The sequence below is a fragment of the Osmia lignaria genome, chromosome 13, assembly GCF_051020975.1.
Source record: "Osmia lignaria lignaria isolate PbOS001 chromosome 13, iyOsmLign1, whole genome shotgun sequence".
NCBI classification, from domain to species: Eukaryota; Metazoa; Arthropoda; class Insecta; order Hymenoptera; family Megachilidae; genus Osmia; species Osmia lignaria.
The window spans coordinates 8,052,885-8,076,436 of record NC_135044.1 but is presented as its reverse complement, the minus strand read 5'-3'; the positions used below and the strand labels follow the sequence as shown (position 1 = coordinate 8,076,436).

Sequence of the window (23,552 nt, the reverse complement as noted above, 5' to 3'; positions counted from 1 at the left end):
GCAACTCGTGGAGGCATCGTCGAGCAACGATAATACGTGCAAGTTTATCCTTGAAATTAGTAGCAGTATCTTCGAACGAGGAGAACGGTACAGCTAGCGAAAGCCGGCAGTGCTGGTGGTGGTGGCGGTGGACGTCGTCAACGACGGCGACGTGGAGGAAGAGGAGAAAGAAAAGAAGAAGAAGAAAGATGATAACGATGATGATGATGATAACAGCGACGACGACGACGACGACGACGACGACGATGACCAGCACGACGATGATGTTGATGGTGATCATCGGGAAAAAGAAACAACTCGAACAGCCGATACTTTGGAATACGAATGGAGCTGTTCGAGCGTGCCTGTGATTCGTGATAATCCCGAAGTGTGTTCGCCGATGATAGTGCCGTTTGTGCCAAGTGTCTCTGTTTCTCTCCGTGTGTCGCTCTCCGTCAGTCCGCCCTGCGTGCGTGTTTCGCGTGCCTCCGAGCCACGCACCGGACTCTCTCCTCTTCCTCGCCAGCGCGATCGATGTGACACCGTGTCACCGTTTCAACGTCTTTTTCCCGACGGTGATATTCCTCTTGACTGGCTGGATAGAACACTGATTCCTGGAATCAAAGGGCAGCGTTAGATGCGTGGTGTCAGGACGGTAAACGTCCCGTGAGAGTGTGTTTCGAAGCCAGTGTGTGCTCTCTTACTCGCGCTCCCTACCCTCTCTTACCTTTCCATCTGTCTCTTTTATTCACTTATTCTCGTATTCTCTGTTTTTTCCATTTCACCCTCCTTCTCTCTCTCTCTCTCTCTCTCTCTCGCTTACTCAAGCTAAAGAAGCATTAAAGACGACCGTAGGAATGCTCGACGATACCACGGTACGACGCTGCTTGTCATCGTTCTCCTCTTCGTCGTCGTCGTCGTCGTCGTCGCCGCGTTCTTTGGATCCGTTCGGATCCTTTTCGGCTTCTTCGAAATCGTGGAAGCTGAAGAAGTGGTGAGAGGCAGGTACCGGATACCGAGGTGACGATCACCTCTAGCCAGGGCGCGACAACGGCCCCTTAGAGATGGAGATCGAGGCGAAACAACGGAACCAGAGGAATCGGAGACGAGAGCGTGCTCAGCGTATGTTGGCGCAGAGGGAGAGCCTGGCCACCGCGAAGCAGCAGCAGCAGCAACAGCAACAACAGCAGCAACAGACGAGGCAACGGCCGAACGACGAGGAGGACAGCCACAGCGGCGAGGACGAGGACCCCGCCGCCGGTCGTGGCCTCGGACTCGCCAGGACCGGTCATCCTCGTGACAGCCATTCGCGACCGCCCAGGCCACCGCGACCCCCGAGGCCTCGTAAGAAGTCTTCCCTCGCGGCTGCCAACCAGAAGGAGCCTCCCTTCGAGGAGGACATTATCGACGGCTTTGCCATACTCGCCTTCCGCACCTACGAGGAACTCGAGGTAAGACGCGTTAGTCTCGTTTAACATGATGATTCGTTATTTTTTTTCAAATTCGCTATTTTGCAGTAAAAACTTCAATTATCTTCTTACCTGTACACTGCCTACCTACTCTCCCTCTTAGGCGGTGTTGCATCTGTTGACGGATTTTACCACGCGTGTATGAGTGCGTGCCTGATCGTGTGTCGAGTGCAGACAGACCTACACAGATCCTTCTCTCCAGACCCATCGCGGACTGTCCATTTTTTTATTTTCTCCTCGCTCGTGCCAACCAAGTTTTTGTACTACACTGTCAAGAAGAAACGACGAACTCATTAATGCGCTCGAACGTTTGCCTTAGGATTTTCTATTTCCAGATAATTATCGTGGGATTATTTTTGTTTACACACGGCCAAACGTTTAAACTCCTCTCCCCCCCGTCGCCTCCTTCTTCTACCTTTATCCTTACCCCAACACACAGCCGCTAGAGCAATTTGTAGTTTGTTCGTTTGCGCCTTTTTACTCGGTTTTATATAGCTTCCATTCACCCGCGGTCCGCCTCGGCCAACAACTGTTCTTTTCACCATACCACCGTCCGTCCCCCTTCTCTGTGTGTATGTATAATTGAAATGCGAGGATCACATTTTAAAACCTGCTGAAAACCGTCAGCCTCGACCTGTAACGAATATTTTATTTCTTTTAAACTGCAACAGATTTTTGTTAGAATATATTAAGAAGCAAATGAGTTTTGAAAATTTCATTACCCTTGTACGAGATACGTACATAGTAGTTCGTTCAGCTGGTTAAAAATATTGCTCGAAAAGAGTAATAAAAACCAATTAGGTTAAATTGCCTGCTGGTGCAATTAAACGGTTCACCGTTTTAACTTTGCAACGTTGATTCGACAAGATTAATTTACGAACATTTTAACTTCGCGTTGCGTTGCTTGCCTCCCGTTGGGAAAAAAAAATAGCACAAAGTCATTGTACGCGAACCAATAGTATACCGTGTACATAAATTGAACAATTTTCTCAGAAAATTTTAATAACAAATTTCGCACGACACTAATATGTGATACACTGAACAATCTCGGTAAAGGTGCGCGGAATCGAACGGGATAATTATTCGAACGTTAAAACTAATTTGCATATTTAAAGAGTAAGTCGTTTAAACATTTGAAAATAGTGATAACATGGAACATTCGTATGTCCGTTAGTTTTTTTTTCTCTGTTTCGCGGTATCAACATAAATTTGCATTATAACGATAGAAGACCTTGTGAATGTAATGCGAGACTCAGTGTTGTGGTTTCATGCGCGATGTTGCGAGTCGTCTAACCGCGTTCTCTTTTTTCTCTTCCATATAATTTTTCGCGAAGCAACTGCATCAGCTCCAAATAATTAGGGGATCGTGTTTCTAAACGTTTCGAAAGAGCGAAAGAAACGTTAGGGTTGAAGTGGATATTCTGCGTCTGAAACGATAATAAAATAATTAAGAATAATTATAGGACGTTCACGATGAAATGAATTTCATTTAACGTATTCAAATATGATTCTAAAATAATTACCTTAAACGGTGCACGTTGTTTCTTAATCTTGGAATACGGCGTTTGCAGAGTATTTCAAACAAGCACACCTACCATTCCAAGTTAAACATACCTATCAGAGATTCTATTATTTACTCTATCAGCTTCACAATAATCTCGCGACATCAATTCTGCGCATACCGGAATTTATCTGTGGAAAGAAGAAAAAACAGATTTTCAATAATAAATTTTCAATTGCAAATCTTATCATTGCACAAGGCAGATACAGGCGAAGATAAGTTATAATTTAACCAGTCTGTACCTTGAAGTACTCCAAACAATTAATTGATAACGATTGAATACAATTTAGGAAAATCCATCGATATTCGGAACAACTGTTAGATATGATATCTAATGAAATATCAGAAAGTGTAATATGTATCGATGAATTTTATAGTACAGATATTTACCTCGAACGCAAAACATTTCTTTCGCTTCTACCATATGGTATATTTTCTCAGTTGTACATAAACGTAGTTTCCCAATTGTCTTGAGCAACAGCACACTTCAAACCCGCCATTCATAATACTGATTGCCTCGTTTGAGTAAAACTTCGTTTACTTTCAGCATTATTTATCTTAAATAGAAAATATTATCTACCTTGTACATAAACGTAGTTTCTCAATTCTTATGAAAAACTTAACGAGCTCGTATCCTGCTGCCACTTAATAAAACACAACTCCATTTGTAACATGAAAGTGTTGTTTCAATATACGCTTAGCAGCTAATGTATTCGCATCAGATTTATTGGTTATATGATTGGAATGCACAATTCCTACTAAAGACGTTCATTTAAATTGATGTATTTCCATTTGTGCATACTTTTACCAAGTCAAGCATGAAAAGATATGCTTCTACTAATAAAAGTTTGAATATCGTTGCTAGTAAATACGTTTACTTATCAACTTGGTGTGAAAACTGACCTAATTATTTTAATCATCGTCTCAAAAACTGATTATATTTACATAGAGCTTTAGAGCATCGAATATAACTTGATACTGTAGCCTTGAGCCTCAACTTCGAAAGCGTTCGCTTGATTCTTGATGTCTGAAAAAAAAAAAAGAAACGCTTGGAGTCATTTCAATGTAGTAGATCGTTTTTAATTACTCGTTGAACCTTATCGTCGCGGATCGAAGCAAACGTAAATCGAATTTATTATCTCGATACAGCGAGGTTCGAGGGGAAAAAAAAGTGGTTCGCCGACCATAGTCGTGTAAATTGCGTCTACGAAGCAACGAAAACTGTTTCTCGCTGCTGCGAGCCACCTTTTATCATGATTTATCACGGACGCGACCACTAATCGTTATTTTTACTGTAGACCGCGATACCATATAACGACTGACACGCTCCTCGTCTTCGTTAACGAGCTATAATTTTCGTCGATAGATAAAAAGCTTGCAACGTTACCTAGCTTTTTTAGATTTGAAACGCGAACAAACCGATCACCGGTAGCTAGATAGGTCGATAATCATTTTGAATCACTACAAATATTATTTCTGGAATGTTTTTGAAGTCTTAGAAATCTTTATCTCTCCTAAGCCGATTGTATCACTGTTTGACTAAATAAGATAATGTTTTGAATAATATCAGAGTAATATTATCTCTTTACACGTCAATAATAGTGAAATGTTACTTACTTGAAAAAAAAAAAGAAAAATATTTCTAATTCATAAAATATTTTTTGAAATATTTCAGTGCTTATTAATTGATTTTCAGTATTTAATTTCTCCGTGCTTCCATTAAATTTCGTTCCGGATTCTACAGTAATTAAATTAATTGCTAATTTGCAAAGTGGGATATTGAATATCAATTACTGTACATTAAAGAAACGTTCTATCCTTTCTCTGTTTATTTCTGGTTAACGGATAGCCCAGAATTTACATCCGTCGCAAGCGTCGCACCTGTTTGGAAAATTATTTAATTACTTGAGCACCGGTGAGATTCACCACTGAGTGAGCAATATTCATTACCTTGATTTCAACCGTATCGCTGGTTCATCGTGTCCCAATTTCACTAACTTGCATACAGAAACAGAGAAGGTGTTTCTCATCTGTTGCTCTAAACGTTCAAATTTTAGCTTCCTGAAATAGAAAAGATGTCATTCTTGTCATTGCTGTATATAAGCATCTCGTCAGAAAACTTTTACCTTCTTCTTTAACGGAGTGGTAATACTATTTCATAAATCTCGTCCGGTATACTTCGGGCATTCCAACAGAGAGAAAAATATAAACAAGAAGGGGAAGACATTCGAGACATGCTTGTTATTTACTCGTTCATTCGGTGCATTATCGAGGCACAAAGTGCATTGTTATTGTCACGGAGAAAGTAGCCACGACGTAAACCGCTTAAACCGGTCCCTCTTGTTCCTGAACGGGTTCGCGATCCAACCTGAGCTTCTGGACGGTGCACAACAGCTGTAAAGGCTGGTGGTGAACGCTTTAGCAGGAAATGCCAGATCTTCGCTTATCAGTCGAACCGGCTGAAACGCAATATTCTTCCTGCTTCAATCCATTTCGTTTTTTGGAGTTCGTTGCGCTAAATGGTAAATTGATACAAATCGTTATTTATTTCATAAAATTTGTAATTTAAAACTTCTTATTTCTTTGTTTCATGTTAAAATCGAATAAGATGGAATAAGAAGTTTCAGACCTGAGCAAATATAATTAAACCAATCAGCATGAAATCACTGAACAAGTTACAAAGCACTTCCCTTCGTTGAAATGAATATTTAAAAGCAAAGTTCTCATGGCTCACGCTCATACACATTGTTTTATTAAAATCAATACCTCTGAAGCTAACGATACTCAACCTAAAAGGGGTTAATTATAAAAACCTGGGTTGAAAAAAAAAAGAGAGAAGCATCTTGCTCTCCGAGTACTTCTCACCCTACGTTACAACGTCTCGCGATCTCTCGCTAATTAAATGTGAGAAATCGTTAGCCGGCTGTAAGTGAATTATCAGCCAGTGCTTGCGCTTACTAGACTCCTTGTTATCTCTCGCTGAAGAAGCTAGCAAGACGGCTGAGAGGAGCGATTTGAAATGTAAACGGCAACGGGTAGGATCGTTGATTCGGTGTCAAACAATTAGTGGGGAGACGATGATACGCATCTACCGGTGTGGCACGATCGCGACTAATTATGAAAAGCCGTGGGAAGAAAAAGCAAAGATCCCTTCTCTCCTTTCTTTTTTTTTTTTTTTTAATGCTCCTATTAAGAACACCTCCGAACGAAAGGGACTCGAGATTGGCCGTGTTTTAAAGACACTCTTCTCTTCCTGCCACTGTTCTCCACGATGATAAAATGCAAATTCGACTCTGTTAACGCTGTGCTACCCGCGATTTGGGAATCCTGTCGTCTAAGCGGTTCTGAAAGTGGAACAAATATGAGAAAACGGTTGAACAAGACTTCGTTTAACACTCGGAATTGTCGTGTCAGCTACTTTACGAGGTACTTCTTTACCCCATTATAAATAATTTTGCTGAATACCTGGAAGTGCAATATCGTATCACAATCAACGTGTTAACACCTTGCGGCTAATAATAATCAGACATCAGATAATAATCTTTACATTGTATTTACCTGGAATTGATATATTTTCAATTCTTCTCTGCTTCCATTACACGGTTTTCAATTTTCTGAAACATGTTGCCAGCTCCTCGAACGTCTCATGGTTACGCGTTTCCATCGGAGAACGCACGCGTCGATGATTTTCTTTTCGAAATTCCTCGGTTGCACCGGGAAAAATCCTTTCGGAATTTTTCGTCATCTCGCAACAGGAACGTTCGACCTCTACCCGGGTTGAGTGTCCTTATACCACTGATTCTTTCTTATCCGTTGCGTTCCTCGGCTCCTTCTGGTGTTCTTACATTCTTCGGGCTGCACAGGAGAAAGAGACGTCGGGTCAAGTGAGCGTTGACACGCGGCGAGAGATTATTATCGCGTACGTAACACCGTGCTCCGTAATACTTAATTATCTTGTCCGGCATCGTGAGCGTTTCATTTATCCCAGCGAGAGAAAAAGATGTTGATCCTTCCGTGCGAGTAATTAGCGACATTCAATGGTACGCATTACCCCGGAGCGCATAAATGAAAAATGATCCGTCTCGAGTCCGACGGTGATGATACCGCTGTGCTTCTGAAACAGGAAGGTCGATTTCAATGATCGGGAGCAACTGTAATAGTAGGTGTTCCGATTCGTTCCTTTTTGCACCGTTTGTTCAGAATCCTCGGAGGGTTGTACCGTTTTCAGCAGCTGATGGATAAAAATGATGCTGCTACTTGTCGGATATTCAAACACGAACCCTCCAATTATTATCGAGCAATACGTTTCCTTAAAATATGTCAAACGTCTTCTTTAAATGATACAATAATCGTCGGAACGTACGTAAACCCGATAATTATTTTCAGCAGCCTGTAATCAACCGCGATGAAAACAGTCGGGTCTACCCTAGCAATTAAACGTCACCTAACCCGCGTGAAACAAAAGAAGAACATATATTAACCCGGGTACGGTTCGTTTCGTCGTTGTCCCAGCTGTAAATTCACCTAGGCCGTCCTCGTTCATCCGATGAATATGTGTGCGATGGTTGAATGGAATCTGAAAATACCACGACGCTTTTAATAGGAGGACGTTTATTTATAATTGATTCAGTTAAAAACGTGCAGTCTAGCTTACTCTATCAGAAATATCTGATGGATTGTTAAAGAAAAAATTATTTATATCGTTCAGTCAAGTTTATTCGATAGCACTATGGCGCGTGAGTTTGGCTTTAATATTCTACCAATCCCTTCAGGGCAGATTTTTACTACTACCAGCATAAACTAGGCTTTAGATTTTCTCTAAGCTCCCCTCCAAAACACAAAGCAGTCGATGGAATGCTCCTTCCCTTACCCTTAGCCAAAGGAAACCTACAGCCGAATGTACGTTTCAAGACGAATTCAATAACCTATCCATTCTCTCCACTTTGTGACGTCAATCGAATTTGTCGTTACACGTCACATTGTATGAGGAACATTAATTACGTTAGGGTAAACTCGTCCTGTTCAGAATCAACCGAGCGTATCCCACATATTGCGATATCCGACCGGACTGATTAGCGGGCTACTCTCTATCGGCTCTCCCTTCATTTCTCTCTCTCTTTCTCTCTCTCATCCCCTTTATGTATATGCCCCACCCCTCGACCTAACCTCGCTCTCCCCACCTCGTCGAAATCGTTGAAATCGTTGCCACTCGATAATTAACAGCCACTTATGGATTTAGAGTGAGGTCAGTGTCACCGTACGATTACGTAAGTAATACGTGTTTTCGCGTGGCAGGCACAATAATTGCAGGCAGAGGCATGGGTGTTCGGTTACAATGGAACAAGTTCATCGGTCGTGTTCACCTTCCTGATGATCTCATTATTTACACTCGCTCCTCCTGGCTGAATTCGCAATAATATCTTGTTCCGTGGCTCGTTCGATCTGAGATTCGGATTCACCATTTGACTGCATAATCGAAAAAGATAAGTGTTATGTATAGAAGCAAACATTGATTATTGCCGATGTTGATTACCTGATTTCCTCTTATCTTGATGTTTAATCGATGATTCCTATGCTCGATTCGTATTTCTTCAGTCTGCGAATTGAACGAGAACTTTCCGTTAGCTTCTGGTGTAGTGCAGGAAATATTTGGTAATATGCTTGACCCTGTTTCGAATCATGGCCATTTTTTTCCTTTTTACTCTAATAATTCCTTTGGACAAACGAGGCTGGTGTAACTAGTTACTGTAACGATCATTTGCAAATAATGCTTGATGCATCACGCGCGACCGTAATGTCACTCTACAAGCACCGTTTATACCGCAGTATGACTCACTTGTTGTACATTGTCGCGTACAATGGGCACTGGGAAATGACTGGAACATGAAAACGGATTTAAATGGAACACGTGTTTATCTGATGCTCGGGATAGAAGATCTTATTCGAGTGACTTTATGATTTGACATTTTAACAATGCCATTAACACGTTATAACATTACCGTGACAAGAAACATCAACATTTAAAATATATCTTTGGTTCGACGAGTACCCCGTGCTCCTCCGAGTTTCACCCAGGCTTTTTTGAACATCCAGTATGACTTGGAGCTGGCATTCGGCAGATTACCAAGAGAGTTCCTCTTAGCCGTCGTTAGCCGTACCGAGAGTGAGGTCAGCAACGCCACGCCACTCGATAAATCAGCTTGGCCGCCGGTGCCAACGGGGATGCCTGAAATCTGCCACGTGATCCGTCAACAGTGAGTTCAACCGGTAATGCGCGCCTACCTTTGCTCGGATATATTCACCGTCGTCGCTGAAAATCGACCACCGGAGAGATTTCCGACGAGAGATGGTAGCCCGCTAGACGTATCACCACCGAGCGAAACTGACTCGCGACCCATTTTTCTGTCCCGTTTCTTCTCTTTCTCTTCCCTCTTGTTTTTTTTTTTTTCTTTTCTTTCTTTTTTTTTATTCTCCACGCTCACGATTTTTCTCCCGTTTATATACCTGCAACAGGGGAACCGTCGTTACCTTGACACTACGTGAAACAATTGTTTCCACGTGTTCAAGCGTGGACGACCGCGCGAGATTTATCCACTTTTTCCAGCCTTTTCTCTCGCAACCTTTATCTCCCGGTGATTTATGTCGCTCGTCTTTTAATCGAATCAACATCGCACAGTGATAAATAAATCTTCTTTTCTCTATCTTAGTTAGAAAAGCAAATTTATCGTTTTACGAATTAGAAAATTAAATTTGTAACGTTATACTCGTCGGTTGGTTGATGTTGAAAAAAAGTACAGATCCTGGTACTGACTCCGTTTAACATTGCTCGATTTACGGTAATTAATGAAACACTCGGAAGGCAATATGTAATTCGTTCGATTACCGACGAATATATAATTCTATCGCGTACTGAATTACAGAATACATTGCTATCCTATATCAGCAGTAACGTAACGAGGCGAAATATTTTAATAATAAACAGAGGAAAATACTCGTCCTCGTATCGCGTGCTTCGCGTGTCTGCGCTTTTCGGTATATGTTTAAAAATCCCCCCCCAAATAACGAGAGCTGGTCGTACGGTAATGCTCTTAATTAAATAAAACGCTACTCAATGCAGCGTAAAGATTTGCGTTACAATTTTTCCTTTTTCATCTCGTTCCACCGTGTGGATTCATTTTCATACACACAACGGATAGATTAATTTTGAAGCGTTTCAAATTACCTGTTAACCCGTGCAAAATTTCCTGTTTACAATGTGCAACACGAGAACACGTATCGGTATACTTTTATAACGAAAAATACTAAAATTGATTGTTTAACACTAGATTGCTGGTGCGAATCAATTTGACTCATTTACGATTTTATTGTTATAGAAAAATTTAAATAATTTTTTTTAAAACATATGTTGGTTTCTAATAGAATTATGAAATGTATACAAATACTAATTCAATACAATTTACTTTTGTAAACGTCGCTATGATGTTTTACTGCATTCTGCATGTACTTACATGTTTTCTTTGAAAGGGAAGAAATTGCAAAGGAGCTTCTGAATCGATATAGAAACGACAAAAGAGATATATCGATGATGGACGAAACACGGTCGTGCACCTGCACGATGAGTTGACCCAGTTTTTTTCTTTTTCGTTATAATTTCACACGAAAGAAGACGACTCTTCGCTTTCGGATGCGTATTTGACCAATCGACTTGATCGTTTCGAAATTCCCAAAAAAAAGAAACCGCACTCGACACCTGCAAAAGTAAATTTATTGAATAAAGTTTGAAAGATAAAAGATAGTTTCATCTACAATCTTCCCTCTTTTTTTTTAAATCTAACTAAACTACAATTATTTTCATGCGGAAACGATCGTGGCCGATATTATCCATAATAAACCTTGTACAACCAGGATAATGGCGGCACTTATTTTCAAATCATCCGAATTACTCGTACCTTCGGTACAAAATGTACGTAGACGTCCCTCGAACGGGAAATGCGTAGACCGTGTTATAAATCGATGAAAAATATTTACGTCTGAGAATAATCTTGCAAGCTGACAAAATGATGGCCAGTTTATCGCTGTATTTACACCACTGTAAATCTTTATACCGGTCATTCCTTCTTTCTTTTTCTTACATCTACCGCCCTCTTTCTTCAGCCTTCTCTACTTTCTCCCTCTGACATGTTTTCGCAGAACTAAACTTTATTGGCCGGTTGGTCCAACTAGACGAAACACGAACACTACTGACGCTTACCATTAAAATGCTGATTGCATTTCTCTTTTTTTTTTCTTTTCACCAGATTCCATTCGAAGGTTTGCGTCACTTAATGGTGTTAAAATACATCATCCGCGATAAGAATCTCTCCTGCCGAGAGTTAGTCATGTTTCTCGTTCGTTGATTAACATCGTTACATTCACGAACGTCTGTTTTATAAACACCTAAAATGTAATGGGAAACTATTACCAGAGAGAGAGACAAGCGATGGAAATTGATTATGCTGTAATCAAATTTTTTTTATATATATATATATATCTTGTTACGCAACTTACTTTTACTTCTTCCAATATATTTTCCTTCCGAATCGGGTATCACACGAAAGGTTTTACGTAGTGAAAGTTTCGAAATACCTTACATGCTTCTTTCGGTCGAAGCAACGAGAAGACGGTACCTTTGAATATAAACAATGCTACCATGATATATGTTTACTTTCGAATAATTTTTGGACCATGGCCAGCATCGTTTCACGCTCGGCACGTCAATTTGGTACTGGCAAACAGCCGAAATTTTCGTCAAACAGATGTCCGAACAACTGTTATTATCCGCTTGTTACAAACGAGAAATGAAGAATACTTAATCTTGGCGCTAGTGACATTCGTCAAAAAAGAAACATGGCTGTCAAATTTAACGATGGGGGGAACCTCTGACGCTTCCGATTGGTCGTAAGTCGTGAAAGCGCCAAAATTTGAATCCCTGAATATTTCAAAGATCAAGTTTCTTAATGATCGAAAACAAAATTAGCATAATGATTGAAATAATACATAGAAGACAGTTTCGTTGTTTAATTACAGTATCGGTTTCTTTGAATCATGCGCGCATAGGAGGTTGCACATTAATGTCGCGAACTGTGAGTAGTAGCTGAATTAGAGTCCGACCGTGTCAACACCGAACGAATAGACGTGGCAACGTTGTGCAGACGAGTTTAGTAGCCGGCTAGCCAAAGCACGGAGTAGCCGACCGGTGGAACGTCCGCACGTCCGGGAACGACCTTCCTTTACTCGTCCCATGTTGAGGAACTTCGTCTCCCGGACAGCCAAATGCTTCTTTATCTTTTAACTAAACAAAACTAAAGATTTGCCTTCTATATATTACTTAAAATACCTATAATAGATACCTATAATTAAATAAAAAATACAATAATACAGTACTTTTGTTATAATAAATAAACAGAATGATTGAAATTCACTTTCTCCATTGAATAAAGAAGAAAAAGGCAAAGGACATGTTACTTATAGTAATACAGTTCTTCGCCTCCTTTCTATACATATTTTCCAGTCGGATGTTTATTCAATTAATTCGTCTTAGCTGAGGAGTATGTAATCTGACCGCGATACACGTCCTAGGGGGTTTCACTTCGCAGTTGGCACACGTGCGCAGGTGAAGTATGGCTAGGTGGTAGTTTTTTACACCGTGAGCTCTAGTGGCTTTTTCCCATCGTTTCTTTGGTAGCCAACCGTACAAGAGAGGGGGGTAGAGAGAAAGAGTACACGGTTATCGGAAAAGGAAAGTAATACACCAGAGCCGAGAAAGAGAAGTCAGGGTTCGGGCTTCGTTCCTTCCAGCTGGCCTGGCACGGCAAAGGAGGCCTTGTCGCGCGGCTGCTCGTTCGGTCAATGTCTTCTCTTTCTTCCTCGCTCTTCCTCTCTACCTTCCTCGTCGGTCCCCCACTTCTCTCTTTTTACCCTCCCCACTTTCTAGCTTCCTTTCCCTCTTTCCCCTCGTTCCCTTCACCATTACACCGACTCGTTGCCTCTTTCATTCTCCCCACTATTCGTGTGCTGCATCGCGCACACGAGACACGGTGCTGCCTGTGAATCCTGCTGTCATCTTTTGCAAACGCCCGTGCCCGTCTTGATAGCTTGAAATCTGAACGAGAATCGGTATATCACGAACGTACATCCGTCGGATAATCTTTTTGTTTGAAATCACGGCAACCACGTTTATTGCGATAACGGTATTTAGATGCACATAGGGGAAACCGAGAGAGAGAGAGTAGGGAAAAAGAAGAGGGGGGAGGGCAGAGCGCCACCCGTTCAGAAATGTGCACTGACATCGCGGTTTAAAGGCACCGACGGAAAGGCGTTCTCATACGACTTTTTCTACTGTGCGCGCACCTCCGACAGAGTTTCACTTGCGCTTCTTACGTGAACCAACAATTCATCGGCGTACCTAGTGGATAGAAAAGAAATTAGAGTCTATGTTTATAGCGGTATAAATTTGTGGGAAAATCGTGGAGTGTTTACACCATACGTGTTGAGGCACTATACTCTTGGTTTGCTCAAATTTTATACGTGTTGAATGCAAGCAGAGCCAACTGATATCCTTGTATATTCGATACGATGAATGATCGCAAACTGAAATGAAATTTGATTATTATAATTAACGTGAAATTAGCACCAACTATACAGAGTTATCACAAAGATTATGTTACATTTATCACGATACCGCTTACAACAACATTCATAGTTCCATGTAAATAATGTGATTTAAAAATAATGATTTTCTTAGAATGAAATCTGACATCCTTACAGATGTATTTCATATGTTGAAAGTATCAGTTACACGTTTTATTTTAATAACATCTTTTGATTTTTCAAATAATTTTTTTTTTTTTTTAATCATTATTTTAAATGAAATTGGAAATTCTTTTATTTACATGTGTGTGTATAATTTATGCAAAAATGTAATTTCATTTTTCTTTTTTATTACAGAGTGCAATAAAGTTAGCTGGTAAAAATAATGTCAAGAAATTGCATACACTACGGTCAATAGTGGAAGAGAAACCAAAGGTGGATACAGGACAGAATAATAGACACAACGAGCATCACATCAAAAATCATTTCAAACACAACCATTATACACACAATTCCATACTGACACCTTCAACACTCAACCAGGTAAGTTTGAAAGATTAAATTACCTGGTATATTGTAATGTAAAAATTTATAATAATACCATAATATATTTTGCAGGGCCTAGATGCAGGTACAAGTGACGATAGTGGTAGAGCATCTGAACAATTGCATGGCCCTGGTATACCTAGGGATTGCCAGGACGCAGACAGTTCCAGGGACCACCTCAGCGATGTAAGTAATGCTGCAAACATAAAATGAGATATTAGATACGGCATTTAAAATGCATTGGTACTTACACATTCTTCCTACTGGTCTCACAGGCTAGCAGTCATTGCAGTTCGGGTAAAGGTTATATCGTAAGTATCAAAATTGCAAGAATTAAGATATTACTTATCAAGGTTGAAAGCTGTAATAATTGTTCCTTTTTTTTTTTATATATACTATAGTGTGATAGTGAAGGAGAAGACGATAAGGTATGCAGTCACGCTATAATACGGAATAAAAAGTGAGAAATTCTTTGTTAAAAATTATTTTTCACTTTCAGGGCTCGGATGCTGAATCGATACTCTTTGAATCTTCTACCCCACCGCCCCTTGCACGTAAATGTATGTAAAAGAAGAATCAATAATATTTGTTTATTGTCCGAATACTTACTTAAAATTAATGCTGATTTCTCAGACGAATTGCCATCATCTTCGCCACACGTTTTGCCTCCAGCAAACGGAGCCGGAGGTTCTCCTCCTGACACGGGTGGACAAATTTCAAATCCAGCAACGGATGCTCCGGCACCTATACCACCTCCCGTGCCTGCGTCTGCGCCAGTTCCAACAGCACCAAGTCCTCCCAGTCCTACATTACCCCCTCACATATCCCAACCACCTGTAAGTAAATGTAATTCTTCTTAGTTTCGTATTCTTACAGAGAAAATCTACATTTATATGAAATATATAATTTTCAGATGACTAGTCCGTTGGCAGCAAATCCACGTGCAATAGCTCCGCAACAGCGGCCAGCTTCCCCTGCTCTGCCACCTCCTTCCCTTTCCCAACAGCCTCATACAACAATACCCGCGTTACATCCTCCTAATGTACCGCTTGTTTCCTCGAGTCATACAACTAGTCCTGCGGTTGCGAGTTTAGGTGTTACACCAGCGGCACCTTCGAACGGAGCTACCACCACTAGCTATCCACCATCGATACCCATGGCTGCTTATCCTCAAACTCAATCTTATCCACCTCTTTATACGCCGTACACTGCTCTAAATCACAGCCCGTACCTTCCGCCTGCGGTTCCATCTCCCTCCCATTCTGCTTCATCACGGGCAGAAGTGGTAAGTTACCATATTTCTTGGATAATTTAAGTAAATGGAAATGATTATTTAATTCTGAATTTATCTTCAATATTTTTTTAGAGAGGAAGCAGAGCATCTCCCTGTACTAACATAAATAAACAGCCTGTAGGAAATAATACGACGAATCATAATACTCCGCTAAGCGCTGCCACTACGACATGCGTGTCCACGATAACTAACACAGTTACTACGGCAAATACCATTGCTCATAGAGACATGGTAGCCTGTAGTTTAACTGGAAGAAACAATAATAATTCCCCTCGTGGACATAGCCCGAATCGAGAAAGAGAGAGTTATAGGTATAATATTATAAATGTATATATATATATATGTATACTCATTTCTTTGCGATAATCACCTCATATAAGGTTTTCCTTATTGTAGCAGTAACGTCAGTAGCTTAAGTCGAGGTAGCATAACGCCTGTAAGTGTGCCAAACACATCTTCGCCAGCCAATTCTAGTCTACCTGCTTACTCCAAGCCACAAGGATGGATTGGGTATGGATGAAATTAAAGTTTATACATTTTTGAATATTTAACAATTTAAGCATTGTTGTTTTTTTTTTTTTTTTTTGTACCTTACAGTAGCAGCACAACTTCACAATTGTCTCCAGCAACAGCAACTTCAGTACCAAGGCCAACTCCTCCACCAGTTCCACTTGGAATGCATACGTTTCCTCCACCAATGTTCGCCGCACCGTTACCACCTCCCGTCTCCAGTTCCAGTCCGCATACGTCACTGCCTTCGTTACCACCGCCAACGACCAACCCCAATCCATTCTCCGCCGAATCGCTTTTTCAAACAAGTAAGTTTCTAAGCTATGTTTCGATTTCACTTGAAATTCAAACAAGAGAAAAGGTAGAGCGAATCGTTCGAAACGAATGAGACACTAACCGAAACAAGGGGTGACTCATGTCGCAGGTCAGGCAGACCTGTTAAGGCGAGAACTTGACAATAGATTCTTGGCATCTCAAGACAGAAACGTCGGAGTCGGAGTAGGCAATTTGGGACCGCCACCTTACCTTAGGACAGAGATGCATCACCATCAACATCAGCATACTCACGTACATCAGCACACGACACCACTGCTTCCACCGTCAGCTGCAACAACGTTATTTCCACCTCCTATAGTAAGTAAACAATATAATTATATGTATCATATGTATCTTTCATACTTATAACGTATAACTATTTTCTCAGTTTAAGGACATTCCAAAATTGGGAGGTGTTGAATCTCCATTTTTTCGTGGGAATTTAAATCTTTCTAGTTATTCTGGTTTTAATGCCGGTCTTCTACATCCTGGAATCGGACCGCCCTCGACACCTTTTGTACCACCCAATCACTTAACATCATTTGCACCAAAGGTGAAAATGTCTAACGTTGAAAGCCTGCGTAGAACTATAACCGTTGTTACAGTTCATGATTTTTAACTACAGAAAAGTGGAAAATGGAATGCGATGCACGTACGCATCGCATGGGAAATTTACCATCATCAACAGAAACAACAGGCGGAAGCGAAAGCAGGAAGCGTTGTTAATACTAAAACGGAATTACTAAGACCACCGGGTCATCTTTATCCAGGAGGACCAGGGGGTGGTCTTGGAATAGGCGCACCACCAATGGCACCACCGTTCCCTACTAATATACCACCAGCTCATCCTGCACCACCTCCGCCTCACCCTGTTGGTTTCTTATCCACACCACCCACGCATTTAGGTAATCATTCAACACCTGTGTGTACGTATAAAATGTGTGTAACTAAAAGAACGATAATGATAATTATATTACAGCAACAGGAATGTCACCATTTGGAAGATATCCATCAACGTTCGGCGGACCGAATCCAAATTTCTCTGGCCTTTCTACCTTCCCTCCGTCGAGGGAAATGCCACCATTGGGTGGCTTGGGTTCTGTACACGATCCATGGAGAGGGTATGTTTCCGTTTAACAAAATCGCACGTTCCCTGGAATAAAATATGATCATCGTTATTATTGATTTTACTACGTTTAGATTACAACGAGCATCCACCGGATTCCCACCAACCACGGTATCGTGGAGCCTGAAACCGGAACCGCCTGCGATCGACAGACGAGCCGAGCTCGAAGAACGGGAACGTGAGCGCGAACGGGAACGAGAACGGGAACGTGAACGTGAACGCGAACGGGAAAGGGAAAGGGAACGCGAACGGGAACGGGAACGGGAACGCGAGCGCATTAGACGCGAGAAGGAAAGAGAACGGGAAGAGCAACGCGAGAGGGAAAGACGGGAACGCGAGAAGGAGGAGAAAAGAAAACAGCAGGAGGCTGCTGAAAGGGAGAGAGAAAGGAGAGACAAGGAACGTCGGGAGATGGAAAGACGAGAAATGGAACGGGAAAGATTGCTTCATCAGAATCGACAACACGTGGTGGTGGGTCGAGAACGGTCACCTTTGAGGAACGGATCGGCTCCTATGGATGCTGGGGAGGTACGGGTGAAAGAAGAGCCCCGAAGTAAAGACGACGAAGTAGTGATGCTTCCACGGCCACCGGGACCTGGTCCTGGGGGAGCATCTGGAACAGGACCCGGTCCAAGTCCACTGCCTGACACAAGATATCATCATCCTCATCCTCATTCTTACCTCGCGAGGCATCCGCACACCATGCCTGCGCCTCATTCCATGCCTCGAAGTATGCTACCTGGCTTAGGTGGTCATCCGATGCAACATTTTCCACCGCCGTCCGGTCCTGCCGGTCAACCAGGCGGTCCTTGGCCAGGCGATCCTTTCAGGGATTATCGTTACGACCACCTGCAACAGTTGCGTTACAATCCACTGATGGCCGCCGCTGCGTTTAGAGCGGAGGAAGAAGAAAGAGCTAAATTGTACGCCGGTTATCCACCGCCGCCTGTTAATTCTTTAAGAAGCAAGGATCCCAGTCCTGGTCCACTGAGCAATTTACACATGCATCATAGAGCAGGGCCTGGTCCCGGAGTGCCGACACGGCAATTAGAGCCTGGCTTGATGCACGCAGACATTCACAAGAAGGAGGATACGTCCCAATCCCGATGATACATCCTCCCCGCGTCCTCAGCTTCGGCAAGTGAACGCGCCAAGAGGCCAGCATTCTGAGCATTTAACGTCAACTATTCGGGCCACGGTGCTGATATTTTGCTAATGGAGAAGAGGCGTTATTTAAAAGAAATTGTACATAAATTATATGATATTTATAGTTATCAAAAAATGAAGAGTGCGCAAAAGAAGATAAACGGTGTAGAAACATTTTGAATACGCACCCCGTGTAATGATCGTTAACGAAGATGCCTTGTTGCGATCGTTAAAGGTTCCGTCTGCTGCGTGACAAAGCTTAAAGGCGGTCCCTTTATACATAAACTATCAACGGGCGTTGATTGAAACGGACGCGGTCGTTGGAAAATAAATGACGGCGATGTTATTGTGATTCTCTGCAAGTTTCGGGGATTTGACTGTTTATAGCGATCTAAACTTTAATCATTACGGTAACTATGCGTACAGTTTAAACAAAAAAAAAAAAAAAAGTATCGTGTGTAATATTATAGATATTGTAGAATGCGAGACGATGCTACGTAAAGAAAGAAATCCAAGTTAAGAGAAAAGTTAAGCGGATCTCTACCATTACTAAAAAAAATTATTTAATTATTTATTTATTGCGACGTATAAACGAATCTCTACTACTGCTGACGTACGGATATGATCGTAAACGAAAAAGAAAAAAAAATGGATTGCCCTAATTTAATCGATATAATGTAACGAGAAAAAAAAATCATTACGAACTTTACTTTTCTTCATAGAGATTATTAATTTGTACCGTAGAAGTAATAGTGAGAAAAAAAACCGAGAGGGCAAAAGAACAGATATCTTTGGCTTTTGGCAGCACAAGCTTGCTTTTTTCTTTATTTACGTGGAAATTTAGAATTGCACTTCTGGTGCTTTCCTGTGATATAAAAGTAAGATCATTCAGAAGCGTTGCAATTGTTTTTCGTCATAATTTGTAAAATAAAAAGAAAATGAAGGAACATATGCGATACACGTGAATCAAATTGTTTTCAAATAAATGATTTTAAAAAAATGAAGAGGTATTGCTACACTTTTGCATTGAAGAAAATTTCTATCTGACAAAGGAACATGGAATTTAAGTGTAAACAAATACAAAAGCAGTTTGTCCGTGCCAAAGTGCTTTAATCAAAAACACATTTAATGCTGTATAGAAAAATTGCAACTTCTGATTTTGTACCTAACAAAAATTGAGAAAGAAATATGGTTTTGCACCCTTGTTTCATCGTCCTCTCAATTATTAGCCATTACGTCGTTATGTTACCAGAGAGACAATTCGAGATATCTCAATCTCTCTCTCTCTCTCTCTCTAGAAACAGAAAAAAATAAAATAAAATTCGTGCCATGGACCAGGCTAGATTAAAAAAAAAAAAAAAGCCCTGGTGCCTCTAAAAGATACTTACTTATTTTGAAGTTGATCAGACTCTAAACTGTTTCGTTTTACATTGTAAAGTCATCATAAAAAAATGTATATTATTATATATTTAACGACCATACTGCAATTTAAAAATTGTAGATATTTTTCATCGATGCAAGGTTGCAATGTGATGCAATGATTCTGTTCTTGTAGATATCGCGAAGTATAAAAGAGAATTTTGTGTGAATAGGTTTTTTCTAAAATTGATTCTTTGTAAAAGGGTCTAATAATCATAGTTTCTATCAAACTTGTCGTTTCTAGTACTTTTACCAAGCCTGAACATCTTGTATAGTTCATAAAGACCTCAGAAAGAAAAACATGACGATAACTTCGATAATAGATACTGCAGTTATAATTATTTTCTGAAGTCTTCATGTCTATATGTAATATTATTACGTCACAATATCTAGAACACATTCTATTGCCCAGGATCACCGGCTTTCAGGTACCAATCAATAGCAGCAGTATATATGTCACGTGTGAAATTGATATATATTTGAAAAACAATTTGCGAATCACGAACGGCATTTCAATCATTATCATCATTAAGAAATGTAAATTACCGTAATACCGTCGTGAAATGTTTTGAGTGCGTACACTTCCCTGTCAATATTTTTGAACGAATCGGTAAAAACTGCTTTGCTTAATATATTAAGACGACCAACCAGGATAAACTGTGTTTGATCAAATTCAGTTCTTATCTTATATGTACAAAGAAAATTGCTATCGTGAGCTGCTCGAGCTTGATCTTGTGTAACGACGGTGTCGATGCCGTGGATTATTTGGGGGACTTCGCGATCGAGTTCTTGGTCTACGTCTCGGTGGCCGTGGGCTTCTACGGCGATTAATGGGAGGTGAACGTCTGCGATAACGTGGAGGAGTATTTCTACCGCCACCACCCCATCGTGGTGGTCTTCTTCCCATTGGAGGTGACATCCTTCGCATCGGTAGCGGCCGTGGTTTTGGTAATAATACTGGGGCAGCAGTAATCTCTTGACCATCTATTTGTCCTATATAGTACAATTAAACATTATCGTTATCGATACACGTTAAGACAATAAGTTAGAAAAGTTTACAAACTCGAACGTACCACCATCCATGTGTTTCATTGCATTTTCAGCCTCGTCTGCTGTTTCGAACTCCACGTAAGCAAAGCCTCGTCCTTGATTAGGATGAAGCTTATCCATTGCAAAATCGACCATTTTTATTTGACCATACGTGGAAAATATTTCCATAATGTGTTCTTTAGTGACATTGCGCGTCAAATGTCCAATATGTATTTTTGTTGGTCTAGGAATTGGTGATCTTTCCCTGCGTTTCCTACGCGGCGAAGGTGATCTATAAAATACAAATCAAAGAGAAAATAAAAACGGTTACAAATAAGAAAGAATTTATTTTGCCAATACACATAGGACAAATATTTTTACCTAGAGCGTCCTTTTGGTTTAGGTTTATCAATCACAGAATTGCTACTTTTCTTTTTATCCTTTTCTCTGTCTCTATCCCTATCCCTGTCCCTATCTCTTTCTCTTTCCCTTTCTTTTTCTCTTTCCTTCTCCTTATTATCGTGTCTGCGCGAAGCATCAACACTTTTACTGCGACTTCGCTTTCTTCCTCTGTCTCTAGAACTTCCAGAAGAACTTCCTGAACTGCTAGAGCTTGTACTTGAAGTAGAACTCGATCTGGAACTACTTCCACTACTTGTAGACGATGAACCTGAGCTGCTATCCGATGAACTATAAAAATATGATTAATAAAAGCATCGTACAAACATGAATTTTCACAGAAAAATGTTTTGATTTCCTTACCTACTCCCACTGCTCGACGATGAAGCAGCGCGCTTCTTCCTGACTACTTCTCTACCTTTCTCCCTTTTATTTTCTTTGTCCGTTGCTTCGGAATCGCTTTTACCAGTACTGTCCTTACGGCTGCGTGCCCTGTGTTCACATGAAAACACTCGATAATGATGAGGTTACAGACGAATGAAATAAACTAAATAAAAATAAGAAAACAATAATTTACGTTACTTACATCATAGTATGATACAAATTTTCGTGTTATAGGTGCGGTTTCGTCGTCAATAAACGAAAGAAAACGTCGTTGAACGCCGTGCAAACACCAATAATGGCGGACGGTGCCGCTAAAAAAAAATCGACCTCTTCTCGCAAGACACGTTCCCGCTGTTAGTTATGTATTAAACAATATACAACACTAAACAGTATACAATACCGAAAATTAAGAAATTAAATCCATTATCGAGTCATAATGGAACAACATACGAAGTTTACGAAGTAACGATACAAAATTACCAATACAATGACGCGGCGCTCGCATCGTTATTCCCGCCGGGTTGCGGCCATATCATACAAATCGTAAAACTATAAAAATCTGATTGTAAAATGCCCATTTTTAAATATATTAGAACTTTTGCGACATAAATAATGTTACCTCCCCTTTTTGAAACATCTTTTTTTCAAGGTCACGTCGTAAAATACGACGCTTTATACTCGTATCAGTTATAATTAGTTATTCATAATAAAAACAGGGTAATAAATATTAAAATCGCAGAAACATGCTTATTGAACGTTATAAATGATTAAATTTTGAAAACTCAGATAATCGTATCCTTTTTATCATGAGTAAAAAAAACATATTTTCCTATGACGCATTAACATTTAAAACTTAGAAACTGATAGTAATTTTATCATTGTAACTATTCAAAACCGAAATATTTTTAGAATATTTACTGTTAATATCGTTGATAAACTATTTGGGAGATGAAAAACATTAATATTTACCTATTAACTTTAAAAGGAAGCTTCGTAAATTGACCAAAGTTGACTAGGCTGTTGCTGATCTCTTTAGCGAACACTCACACTATATGGCGCGCTTTTCAAAAATAGATCCCTCGTAGAGTTTGATGGTCGGCAACTCTAGAATAAAATAAAAAATTTTTCCAATACTATTAGCTTGTATTTCATGGATTTTATTTTTGTAGATTGCTGCAGCGATACGTAAGTACCGAAATGTATATGTATGTACATTTAAGTGATAATAACGAGCGATATTTATGTACAAGTACACCGAATTATAAACACTAAACATTCGTCACACCTTACACATAATTCTCTAAACCAATTCGTTTTAATTGTTGTACCAGTTTTTTTTCTTTTTTTTTTCTTTGCTTCTTGTTACTTTGTTTTGCTTGTAAGTGCTCTCTGAGTGTAAAAACTACATAATTGATGTGGAATATGGAAAATCGTATGTTTCCTTGATTTGGCACAGCTCATTGTAAAAGTAAAAGAAAAATATATGTAACTCAACATAGAGAAGGAATGAGTAACGCGTATTTTATCTGTAGCGCCAACGTTGGAAGAAATATATGTCTAATAATAGCAGTATATCTGTTTCTCTTTCTTTTTTTACCAAATATAGGATTAGTCGCCAAGAAAATGTCCCTTTAGCCTGGAAATATTCGATGTTCGGTAAGCCCTTTAGCTGAACGATATGTGCTATTTAACAATAATAATTCGATTATCAATTCGTCGTAAGGTAAACGGACACACCGTATTTCG

The 23,552-nt window shown here is 40.3% G+C and overlaps 3 protein-coding genes across 8 annotated transcripts; 1 reads left to right on the top strand and 2 right to left on the bottom strand.

Annotated features, from left to right (window-relative positions):
- The first annotated feature begins 1,043 nt into the window (after positions 1-1,043).
- Positions 1,044-19,085, top strand: tay (tay bridge kinase). Of its 3 annotated transcripts, none has more exons than XM_034319251.2 (16): positions 1,044-1,430; positions 13,996-14,181; positions 14,257-14,370; positions 14,460-14,495; positions 14,586-14,612; positions 14,684-14,744; positions 14,818-15,020; positions 15,098-15,469; positions 15,551-15,789; positions 15,875-15,988; positions 16,076-16,296; positions 16,467-16,621; positions 16,692-16,856; positions 16,929-17,208; positions 17,283-17,424; positions 17,504-19,085. In XM_034319251.2, exons 1-16 carry the CDS (start codon positions 1,044-1,046, stop codon positions 18,537-18,539), a joined length of 3,738 nt encoding a protein of 1,245 aa, XP_034175142.2. In that variant the 3' UTR covers positions 18,540-19,085. The 3 variants fall into 3 exon arrangements, with proteins under 3 accessions (XP_034175142.2, XP_034175141.2, XP_034175140.2); XM_034319250.2 differs by having other exon boundaries at positions 16,413-16,621; XM_034319249.2 differs by having other exon boundaries at positions 16,395-16,621.
- LOC117601919 (uncharacterized) lies at positions 6,169-14,380 on the bottom strand. 4 transcript variants are annotated; one of them, XM_076691536.1, is made up of 8 exons: positions 14,240-14,380; positions 11,038-13,638; positions 10,518-10,759; positions 9,312-9,513; positions 9,059-9,242; positions 8,846-8,885; positions 8,543-8,605; positions 6,169-8,475 (listed from the first exon to the last, which is right to left on the bottom strand). In XM_076691536.1, exons 2-7 carry the CDS (start codon positions 11,119-11,121, stop codon positions 8,566-8,568), a joined length of 792 nt encoding a protein of 263 aa, XP_076547651.1. In that variant the 5' UTR covers positions 11,122-13,638; positions 14,240-14,380; the 3' UTR covers positions 6,169-8,475; positions 8,543-8,565. The 4 variants fall into 4 exon arrangements, 2 of the variants coding, with proteins under 2 accessions (XP_076547651.1, XP_076547652.1); XR_013063244.1 differs by having other exon boundaries at positions 8,543-8,885; positions 9,009-9,242; XR_013063245.1 differs by lacking the exon at positions 8,846-8,885.
- On the bottom strand, positions 16,041-22,135 carry LOC117601914 (uncharacterized). Its single transcript, XM_034319276.2, has 5 exons — positions 22,009-22,135; positions 21,786-21,914; positions 21,405-21,713; positions 21,068-21,315; positions 16,041-20,987 (listed from the first exon to the last, which is right to left on the bottom strand). Exons 1-5 carry the CDS (start codon positions 22,011-22,013, stop codon positions 20,701-20,703), a joined length of 978 nt encoding a protein of 325 aa, XP_034175167.1. The 5' UTR covers positions 22,014-22,135; the 3' UTR covers positions 16,041-20,700.
- Positions 22,136-23,552: the final 1,417 nt, after the last annotated feature.